At 37.2% G+C, this 11,748-nt stretch overlaps 1 protein-coding gene and 1 pseudogene across 2 annotated transcripts in view; one reads left to right on the top strand and one right to left on the bottom strand.

The window, feature by feature from the left end:
- The window catches only part of LOC107696112 (otoferlin), a 62,043-nt gene extending 52,936 nt beyond the window's left edge, over positions 1-9,107 (bottom strand). For both annotated transcript variants that reach the window (XM_016496288.1, XM_016496289.1), the window contains exons 1-2: positions 8,771-9,107; positions 4,915-4,973 (exon numbers count right to left, since the gene is read on the bottom strand). In XM_016496288.1, the coding sequence (XP_016351774.1) occupies positions 4,915-4,973; positions 8,771-8,849 (138 nt within the window). In that variant the 5' untranslated portion in view covers positions 8,850-9,107. The remainder of the gene's footprint in view (positions 1-4,914; positions 4,974-8,770) is intronic.
- Positions 9,108-9,386: 279 nt separating this feature from the next.
- LOC107696075 (UPF0573 protein C2orf70 homolog A-like) lies at positions 9,387-10,275 on the top strand (annotated as a pseudogene).
- Positions 10,276-11,748: the final 1,473 nt, after the last annotated feature.

Below are 11,748 nucleotides of genomic sequence, written 5' to 3'. Positions count from 1 at the left end.
CCCCTCGCCCTCCCTCTATTTCAGTTTCTACATCTCTTTACCATCTCTCGCTTACAAACCACATCCTGACCACACTGTCACGAGAGACAGAATCAAATGATATAGAATTCAAATGAAATACTTCATATAATGTTACATAAACATTTTATATAAACCTACATAAATAATTTAAACGCAGTCTACTTTTGGATGACAGGCTTTTTGTCCGCAATATGCTTAGTCTACGGCATCTACCAGCAGATGTGATCAGGGCCCCTATTCACAAAACATTTTATCTTACCACTAAGAATTCTCCTAAATAGCAGTAAAAATTTTTATCTAAGAGTTTTCGCTTAAAACCTATTCACAAAGCTGCTAAGACAAACTTTTACTAATGAATAGAGAGAAGTCTTAAGTTAAGAGTAAGGGCGGGGTTGACCTTGTTGCTATGGATGATGTCAGCATGCCTGCTAACTATGCACACAGTGATTGGCTGATAGTCTCTGTCAGAGATTTATACATAGAAATATTGTAGAGCGTGATATTGCCATATATAAAGGTTTAAAAATAAAAACGTTGCCACATTCAAATAGAGATTTTAAAATGCAAGCTAAGTGTCACTAATTAAACAAGTATATGTTCAGCTAATTGTCAGCCTCTTACATGTATGCTTCTCGTAAACAATTAGTGAATATGCATATAAACAGCCTTTTAATTAACAGAGTAGAATAATCATGGCTGATAGTAATACATGCAAACATAAAAATAAAAAAACTGGACGCAAGAACAGCTGTTACTTCTTGCCAAACTGGTTAATGAAAACAAGGATATAATCAAAGGAAAATTTAAAGTTGGGATAACCTCCAAAACCAAAGGCGATACCTTTTTAAAAGGTTATTATCATCAAATGTTTCTAAAATATTTACATTCAGAGAAAGACAGCCATTTTAGGATAGTTTGTGGTTTGATCTTAGTGACTTAGGAGATCTCTTCACTACTCCTAACCTTTCACAGATTTAGGAGCTAGTTTTAGAGCTAAAACGCTTTGTGAAATACTCTTAGAGCAAAAATTTAGGAGTCCTAAATTAAAGTCCTGACACGCCCATTATTTTTAAGATTTTCTCCTAAATCGGCGAGTTATGAGCTACTTTTAGCCTTAAGATGTTTTGTGAATGGGAGCCCTGAGCTTGTTTGTCTTCTACAAGGGCCAATTCTAGATAATTTTTTTCTGAAAGACCTAACAGCAATTTTATTTATGAATAAAATTCAGATGGCATGTTTATACCATCTACCAATAATGGTGGAATATAAATAGCATAGAAACTCATGAACAAACATGAAATATCTCCACCAAAGCGAATACATTGGCATTTTTACAGATTTTAATGCTAAGTTATGATTTACAGGTTAAAAGACTTACAAGACTACCAAAGTGAAGTCAAAATCTTTCCAAACACTCCTTGAAAGCGGTTTAAGAACTATGGGGTGCACATTCCCCTGGTTGAGAATAACGTTACAAGTTAGACATTACAAGATTGCAAAGAAATTGCTTGCCACAAAGGATTCAGCAAAGTCTTTCTCCATCAATCACTCCCTTTTTTTATATTTCCCATTAAAATTCTAAATGCAAGCAACAGAATCAAAATCTGTACACATCTGAATTGGATATTCTACCCACTGAAGTTTCATCCACCACAAGATGTGCCTTAACCAGTGCGAGCGATTAACGTTCACATCAGCAGCCGTTAACAACAGAGTTTCTTGCTGGACTCCTGCAGTTAAAATCAATGTTTTAAAGACAAGCACTCCTGCAGAGCTGATGTAAAGGAGGCAATTTTGCACATAGCTGCAGCAAGCGTCTGCTTTGAACCTTGTCTGTCCATCACAGTCAACATGAGGTTGCAGGCCTGAAACAGTGTGCAACAGTGCTGCAATAATAAGCCATAATAACACACAGCATTGAGAAGTGTTTAGATCTTATTTATATTACATAAAAAGAGGAACCACAGATTGTGTGGAGAAAATGCAGCATTTTACTATGAGAGCAGGATATATCCGGTTCAATTATGTACAAATGATGTATGTTTTGTCTTTGTCAGTGACTGTGGGCTTGTTGAAGATAAAATAATAATTGCTCATGCATAAACGATATCTGGGTCCATTCTGATTCAAATTAATAGTCTATTTGAGTGTACAATGAGTACAGCTGGCAATAGCCCTGAAAGGTGTACTCAGCTGCACATAGCAGGATTAGAAAACAGGGCTGCTGTGTTTAGTTGTTCTAGTAGTAAGAGATAGTAAGACTGTTAGAAAACAAGTGGTGGCATACATGACTGAATAAGAGAAGCAGAACTTCAGAACAAATATGTTAGTAGGGAAAATTCACGTAAAAAACAGTCAACCCAAAGATTAAAATTCTGTAATCAGTTACCCACCCTCATGTTTTTCAACCCCATAAGACTTTTGCACCTTCAAAACACATATATTAATGAAACCTGACAGACTTCTGTCCCAACATTGAAAGTCCACAATGTTGCCAAAACTTTATTGCATCAAAAAGTACAATAAAACATTGCATTAAGCAATGGGTCTGGAATAACATGAGGGTGAGAATATTATGACAATTTTAATTTTTGGGTGAACTATCCTTTTTAACCTGTGTATGAATGGGCATACTTCTTGCTATAAAGTAAGCAAAAAGCAGCATGTCACATTAGTAGACTATGACATACTACGAAAGTATGGGAATTTTGATGCAGCTTGAGAATGAACTGAGATTTCATGCTGTCTGTATTGTTTTCGTTTTTAATTACTAAAGGAATTATGCAAAACAGGTAACAGCACAAACATGAACCTGCACAATCTGTGCTGAATGCAATTCTGCCTACTATGAGGACACATGATGAGGATATACAGGTTTATTTTAAAAATACTTATCCAGCAAGTTATTATCAATGCAAATAAAAACCTCTTTATTGCTACAAGATCAGAAAATATTCATGGAGGACACAATGCATGACGTGCACATGTTCTCAAGCCTTATTTAAGTATGAGAAAGTAACAAAGCTTTTCCTGCTATTCACCTATCAAATGTAAGCTTGAGACTTGGACCTGGAGCGATATTTTGGAGTAAAGAGAGCGAACATTCAAAGAACTGTATTAGCCTAATAGGAATTTAGCTGGTTTATCCACAGGCTTATTGCCACTTCATACTGCTGTGTTGCTTGCCTGAGGGTCTGTGCAAATAGCATTAATAGGAATCACGGGGCTAAATGTGATGTGTTTGGTCACGGTTGAGCAGGCTGATTCCTCGTGTGATTCCTTCCCCACATCCTCTCTCGGGGAGAGAGAAATCAAATTTGTAGCGTATATATGTTTCAGTGCTCTGAGGTCTACATCGTTACAGTGTCACGCTTGAACATTCTTGAGATAATAGCTGAAGCTGGAGAAATAGCAGGGGGGAAATTATTATTATTTTTTTAATATTCAACTCTTTTAGAGAACTACAGACCGGTTTCCCTTCTACCTTTCATTGCAAAAACACTTGAACGAGTTGTATTCAACCAAGTCTCTGCCTTTCTCACACAGAACAACCTCCTGGACAGCAACCAATCTGGCTTCAGAAGTGGACATTTGACCGAGACTGCCTTGCTTTCAGTTGCTGAAGCCCTAAGACTGATGGCAAAATCACGTGATCGAGTTGTGTTCAACCAAGTCTCAGGCTTTCTCACACAGAACAACCTTCTGGACAGCAACCAGTCTGGCTTCAGAATTGGACATTCAATCGAGACTGCCCTGCTCTTGGTTGCTGAAGCCCTAAGACTGGCAAGAGCGGCTTCCAAATCTTCTATACTTATCTTGCTGGATCTGTCCGCTGCTTTTGATATGGTGAACTAGAGACCTGCACTCCCGCAGGACCCGCGGGACCCAACGCAACAGGGTGTGGTGCGGGACAACTCTTGATGGGTGAGTGCGGGTGCTTTCTGGAACGCAATGGCCAATCAGAGGTGATTAAGTTAGAATCTCACCACAGTGCTGAAATTGCATGCTCATGAATCCTTTTATTTGAATACACGAAGTGTAGACACGGTGAAAGATTCATTGTGCATATATTTATTGTGTTATAACAGAGCTTTATGAGATTGCGATCGTTTATGCTGGGATGTTGTGGAGCTTAGGAGATGTTACAGAACCATTTCATGTAAATTTCTTCGATGTACTGAAAAAAATCTATATACATTACTTTTATGTGGGCGGGAGCGGGACAAAACATGAATGTCGCGGGCGGGAGCGGAACCAGATAAGATATATTTCTGCGGGAGCGGGCGGGCACGGGACAGAATCTTGCGGGAGCAGGACTGAAAAATCCGTCCCGCGCAGGTCTCTACGGTGAACCACCAGATTCTCCTGTCAATCCTATTGGAAAATGACATCTCAGGAACCGCACGCCTTATAGATTTTTCTTTTATGCCAAAAATCATTAGGATATTAAGTAAAGATCATGTTCCATGAAGATATTTTGTAAATTTCCTACTGTAAATATATCAAAACTTAATTTTTGATTAGTAATATGCATTGCTAAGAACTTCATTTGGACAACTTTAAAGGCGATTTCTCAATATTTTGATTTTTTTGCACCCTCAGATTCCAGATTTTCAAATAGTTGTATCTCGATTACCTCGATAGGAAATATTGTCCTATCATAACAAATCATACATCAATGAAAAGCTTATTTATTCAGCTTTCAGATGATGTATAAATCTCAATTTATACAATTGGAAAATTTACCCTTATGACTGGTTTTGTGGTCCAGGGTCACATACATTGTTGGTCTTTTGTTAGTTTTGACTGCTTTTATTGTCCTCATTTGTAAATCGCTTTGGATAAAAGCGTCAGCTAAATGACTAAATGGAAATGGAAATGGAAAAACCTGACCTGCTCAAATCGAGCTTCATCCTCACAGTTTTCCAGCACCCGAGAGAAGAAAGAAAGACCTGCATGGAGAAAAACAAGGTTAAAGGTCAATATGGAGCTTAGCATCAAATCAGTGCTATACTGTATATAAGAAAAATTGTGTGATATAATGAAGACTGCAATGTCAAATCCTATAAATGTACACGTAAACAAGTAAAACTGTGTGTGTGTGTGTGTGTGTGTGTGCGTGTGTGTTTATATGTATGTATGTATGTGTAGGATTAAGGATTAAATTAAGATTATGCATAACAGGAAGCCCACAGGTCATCACAGCCCAGACATGTTTTGGCAACAGAGAAGCAAAGAGTACTACCATTATCATAAAACTGCAATGCAGTAAAACGGTGAAGTGTGAAACTGCTTTATAGAAGGGGTGGAGTTGGTTAAAGATATTAAGGAAAGCAAGAAACTCCTTTTTTCAACCCTTTGCTTCTACTCTGACCAAGAGACCTGTTTAATACAGACCAGTGTTTGTTGTTTGTTGTCAGTGTGTGCATGTGCAAACAAGAACTGTCAATACAAATACATTTACATTAACATTTAGTCATTTAGCAGAATTTACACACCAACTTATGCACACATACACAAGCCTACACAAACATTTGAACAGAGATATTGCACTTGAGCAGTTAGCATGTTTTCTGGCTGAGGCACACTGGTAGATATCTTTCAATGCTCAAGAAAGTTAAATACATAAATAATCATTACTTAGGAGGAGCAAGATTGTTCAACACTTTGTATACAAAAAACAAAATTTTTAATTCAATGCGATAATGAATAGGTAGCCAATGAAGTGAACGTAGAAGGTGTGATGTGGTCCTGTTTGCGACTGCCCGTAAGCAAATGGGCAGCCGCGTTTTGGACCAGTTGAAATCTATGAATAGATGAAACAGGCAGCCCATGATACAGCGAACTGCAGTAATCAAGACGTGATGAAATAAAAACATGAATTACAATCCCAAAACTCTTTCTACTTAGGAAAGGTTTAACTTTCACTAATCTTCGAAGGTGATAAAAGCTGGAGCTGACAACAGAATTTATTTGCTTGTTCAGCTTTGGGCCACTACCCAGAATAAAACCCAGATCCTTGACATCAAAAGAGTGATATGGAGTGAGAGAACCCAAGTCAACAGCACTCAGATCAGTTTTCTTGGTGGGCCCAAACAGAACAATTTGTGTTTTGTCATCATTCAGATGCAGAATATTATTGGTTAGCCATTTTTCCAATTCTTGGAGACAGGCTATTAATTGATTTATGGCAGACCTGTTGTTGTGCATAAATTATATGTAAAGATGAGTATCATCAGCATAACAATGATATGACACACCAAATCTCCTAAATATAGAACCAATGGGTAACATGTACAGTGAAAACAGTAACGGTGCCAAAGTTGAACCCTGAGGGACACCACATGTAACATGCGCTACAGAAGAAGAATACTTCCCTATATTTACTGAGAATCTTCTGTTGGACAGAAAGGACCAGTCAAGTACAGTGCCTCTAACACTAATGCAGTGCACCAGAGCGAGACAACAGGAGACCAACAAAATCAAACGCAGAGCTGAAATCTAACAGCACTAAAGCCGTAGTATTACCGGCATCAGTAGACATTAAAATGTCATTAAAAACGTTCAAAAGGGCAGACTCTGTGCTGTGTAGAGTTTTAAAACCAGACTGAAAAATATCCTAAATATTGTTGCTATTCAAATCATTTCTTTGTTTTGTTCATTTTTGTTTTGTTGTGCTATTGTAGTTGTATTCATCCATTTTCTATTGTTGTCTCGATTCTGTGTTGAACAGTTTCACTGGTAAAGGTCATGTCAAAAAGCTTTAAAATAATAAAATTAGGCTGAATGATTTCATGTACATGTTGTTTCGAAATGAGTTATAAGTTATGTCATCTCAAAATACAGACAACAAAGTTCTCTTAGTCTCAGAGAAACAAGCAGCAGCTCATCTCAAACTCATTGCTGGCTGTGGCTGTTCACAGGAGCTTTTCCCCAGGTAAAATTTACATCTAACCTCTATACATAGTGCTGTAAATCACAAAATGTTGAGCTGGTGCGGGTTTTTTTTTTTTTTTTTACTTTAAAGTCATAGAAAAACAAGAATTGATAAAGCAAGACAAGAAAAACAAAACAAGAATTGATTGATTGAGCATGATTAGGAAGACTTTGTGAATTGTGCAGTACTGATGCCTTAATAGAGAGAGAACTGAAGGCAAAAATCACAAGGCTCGCAACCTAGATTTAAAAACGCTTTTCCTTGGCAACAATAACAAGAAGACATTGATAAAAGCTTATGTAACATGCATAAACTGGGCGAAGACTTAATAAAAATTGATGGGCTGCCTGTAAAGCAACAGAACAATGTTGAACAATATTTTCAATAATGTACAGTCTTTACGAGGACTTTTCAAATTCCAAAGTAATCACATCTCATAATGTCTGACAGCCAATATTTTTGTACTTTCCATAATTTTCTATCTCTGATGAAACATTTTTATTGTGATTTTTCATTGTTCTCAGGTACTCAATCTAAGTTATGCAACCCACAGAGAAACAGGACACAGCTCAGTAGAGCCCTTCCGTTCCAGACAGCATAGATCACTGCACACTGAGGGTGCTGAAGATTAGGGGAAGACCAAAATGGGAGGGAAGGAAAAGGTGGCAAGAGAGCTAATAGTCATTGCCCTCAGAGGGGGGGGTATTGGTACATAACAACAGGACAATGCATCGAAATGACTTACATGATTTGAAGTGTCTCAATCAAAATATATTAAAAAAAGATCTTGACCATCATTTCTTTTAAAACATCCTTCAGTAAAAAAATTCCTATTAATACTGGAAGATGTTTACTCCTAGAACATGCATCAAGTTTTCTTTTTTTATTTTTAGCAATAAAATGTTGTTTGTCCTACCTCATTTCTGCTCCATTTAACTAAGGCGATTCTATAATTTTTCTTTTTATATACTAGAAACACATAAAACTTCACACATATATCTGTATTTTTCTCCCAACCCCTCTCTCACACACACATACAGAGAGCATTTTATGAGAAAGAAAATAATTGTCAGATGAACGCTGAGCAACTGTCCAAGGTGCTGAAATACAAATATATATGAAAAAAAAAAACAAAGAGAGAGAGAGGAGAGAATCGGGAGAAACAAATCTTGTCATTCATATTTACTGTCTTTAAAGCCACATTTAACTGACATGAAATCTAATGGATTTTCGAAGCAAGCCTCATAAAAGAAGGAGAAATGAGATAAAACAACCAAAAATTCTAACAATTTTGGTTCACTTTTCTCAGTTTACAACTTTATGCAGTTTTAATACTTCTGGCGACCTTGAAGACAGTTTTGGAAAATAATCTCAGTAACCTATTGAGCTATCCATTTGATTAAAATTCGTCGCTTGAAATTAACAATGACTTAAAGAATACTGCAGTGAAAACTGAGACCCTACAGTTACACATTTAATGAAACCAGGTAAGAAAGCAGCACAAGCTTGTGTCTGAGGCAATAATGTTGATTTCTATATTCCAGCAAGGGAGGTTTCAATCATCTAAAGCGATATTAAAAGGCCCTCCGTGTTCTTTGATTAAAGACATGCCGGTTCAGAATAACTGGATATCTACTTTTCACCAGAACCTCAAAGTTGCACACTACTACTGCGCGATAGATAGATAGATAGATAGATAGAATGGGATAAAATAACATTAAACCTACATATGTATAACACAAGATACTTAATATACATATGCACACAAACTAAAACATTCACTGGGATTAAAAGTAGTCTATTGCTCTATACCTCTGAAAGTCACTTTAGCGATGCGGTCCCCCTTTCCACGAAGCTCCGTGACAGTCTTCAGGCACACTACTAAAGCCATTTCAACTTAAAAAATAGGAAAAATCAAAAGACTAAGATAGAATAAAAAAATGTTTAATCACAAAGATCGCGCATCTATCTTGACCAACGCTGCATAACTTCTTATAAAATCATATCCTAACTGCTTTTTTTCGCTACATAAAACCAGGAAGAATCCTCTCATCGTATAGACTGCATCCTCTGTGCGGAATAACATGAAAAGAGTAATTAATAATTAAAGAGCTTTCATTTTTTTCTCGCTTTACTATGCGCACATGTACATTCGTCAGTTCCGCTCCGAGACTCCTTCATTCTGCGATGCGCCTCGCCACTCCGCTCGAGCGCAATGTGATGACGGATGACGCCAGCAGGGGGCAGTCGCTCACAGTCAAAACTCTCTCAGGGGCGGATTCTTGCAGAAACCACATACGCCCCAAAAGCTTCTTACCAGATTTATTATTATTGGAGGCAAAAATCATAGTTTTTATATATTCTATATTAGAGAAAAACTGACAGACTAGCTATTAATAAAAACGTATGCTAGTCTATACTGAAAAAAATGGTTGCCAGGCAACGTTTGGTTGTTTTATCTGTGATGCAGTTCAGCTTTAGACGCCCAGCAGCTTATGATCGGATAATATTGTAGTATTCTTATCTACTCAACCATGACTTTCAGAGGAAATGGGACTCTCGTTTCGCGTAACACAGCCTACATCCCATCGTCTTTGATGCCCGGGTAAAAATACAGCTCATTTCTTATGTTGTGTGGAGGGCAGTGTCAGAATTTTTTTAAACAATATTTGTCACCTTGAATTTTTTTTTTTTCAGGGTTAAGTTTTGACAATCAGGGACCTTGATGAGAGTATTTTTCTTTTTTGTGTGCTATCTCTTAATGTTAAATATATAAATCAATTAATTGAAATAAACCCTTTTTCTGTGGCTAATTTCTGACCTTGGTGCAGGTAGTCATAAAACAATATTACAACACCTGTTAATTTTGCAATTGCTGAATCATTTAAAGGTACTGTGGACACATTCCCACTACTAAATTCCTGTATGGGGAGACTTTTGCCAATTCGACCCTAAAGTACTTTCAAAACATCCGATCTGCCACGATGGCCTCTAGCAAAAACCCTTACAATAAGGGTAGTGTGCCTCTGAGCTCCCATACGCAAGACAGTAGGGCTATCTTACCCTACTGGATCCGGTACAACATTGATTTCAAAAGGCAGAAGGAGATCAAGGACTTCAGCATGGTAAGAATAAGCGTTAAGATGTGACTGTAGATCATGTTCTAAACTGATATCTTTTATCTCACTGATTAGTCATGGACATTTTGGACTTTCTTTTCCCCAGTTGTCACAGAAGCACAGGGAATAGGCTATTACAAAGATAAGACTGGCACTGTGCAGCCTGTCAATTACTTTGTCATGCCAGTGAAAGAGTAAAAGAGGCTGAGAAGATCCCTCCAGAGTCAGTGTAAGAAATGTACTTTACTAAACCATAGCTATTTTAATTAAAATAACTACTTTACATGTTATCTTTTAAGTGAGAACCAAGAAAGTAAAATATGCATCTTCAGTATGTGCCTATATGACACATTTAAAGTCAGAATGAAACGCGATAAGTTGTAAACGACTTCCATATTGTAATGTATTTATGAGTGAAACTGCTCATCTAACAAGAAAAAAGGGCAAAAAGCAAAGAAGAGCAAGTTATGACATTTTGATTAAAGAACGAGGTCATGTATATGTGGGGTGACCAGATTTCTCAAGGTTCAATATGGGCCAGTTTGTGTGTGTGACATATGACGATATGAGAAATTGTATTTCATGATATCTAATATAGCCTATATATAGGCTACACCTGTAGTTATTTTTATATAAAAATAAAGAATCAAATTACAAACCATAAGACAAATACAATAGATACAAATTAAATATTAAATACACTCGTTTTTCTAATACAGTAGGTTTAACATGTATACATGTATTTAACATCTTTTGTTGTTTGATTAACATTAATGAGACAGACAGGTATTTAATTAGGCTGCTGTCCCTTTAAGACAGAATGAATGTAATATTCTGACACATATTCGGTTTTCACCCACCAGTTTACGTTCACTTAAGCCATAACCGACTGTATTTACGTGAGATACTCCACACGATGGACATTTTGACAGCAGTGTTTGTAAGGCGCAAGAAGAACTGATCGCAGAACCGAGATCGCGCGGCTGAGATAGCGCTTCTGTTGTCATTCAGCGTGATTCCGCCTATCTATCCCGCCTTCACTTTACTGCAAGTTAATCGATAACGAATTGTGATTGGATGGTAATTTTGTTCTACGACAAGCTTAGTTACCTTTGATTAGTCTATTCTCGCGTGACAGAACACTAGCTACTAATAGGCCTACTTGCTCTGATCACCCAGTAGTAAAGAAATTTTGAAATACGGGACAAAACATGAATAAGTCGGGACACTAAAAATAGAGCTAAAATACGGGACTGTCAGGGCCGCATTAAGACCGCACTGGGCCCCGGGGCTATGACTTACTGCAGGGCCCCCCATCACAATAATGATATATATTTAAGACACAAATAACTGTGTTTACGAGGATACTCGCAAAGACGGGCATTTTGACACATAACTGTGTATTTGACCGTTTAAGCACAAGGAGCGAAAGTTTAGTCAGTAATACGAGCAGGTGTATCAGGTAGAAACCGTTTTAACGCACGCACTTACCTGAATGAATTCTGCCCTGCAGCATAATGTCCATGAACAGTATAAACCGTTTGTTTTAAAACCTGCTTAAAACGCCTTGAAATTATAAGCTTTTAGACTACATCATGACGCGCTTCAATCAACGATTGATATATTTCTACCGGATTATCTCCCAGCCCTTAAATGAATATAGTTTGTTCA

The sequence above is a fragment of the Sinocyclocheilus anshuiensis genome, unplaced genomic scaffold (assembly GCF_001515605.1).
Source record: "Sinocyclocheilus anshuiensis isolate Anshui unplaced genomic scaffold, SAMN03320099.WGS_v1.1 scaffold306, whole genome shotgun sequence".
Lineage (NCBI taxonomy): Eukaryota > Metazoa > Chordata > Actinopteri > Cypriniformes > Cyprinidae > Sinocyclocheilus > Sinocyclocheilus anshuiensis.
Note: the sequence above shows the minus strand (reverse complement) of the source record. Positions and strands in the feature narration are given on the sequence as shown.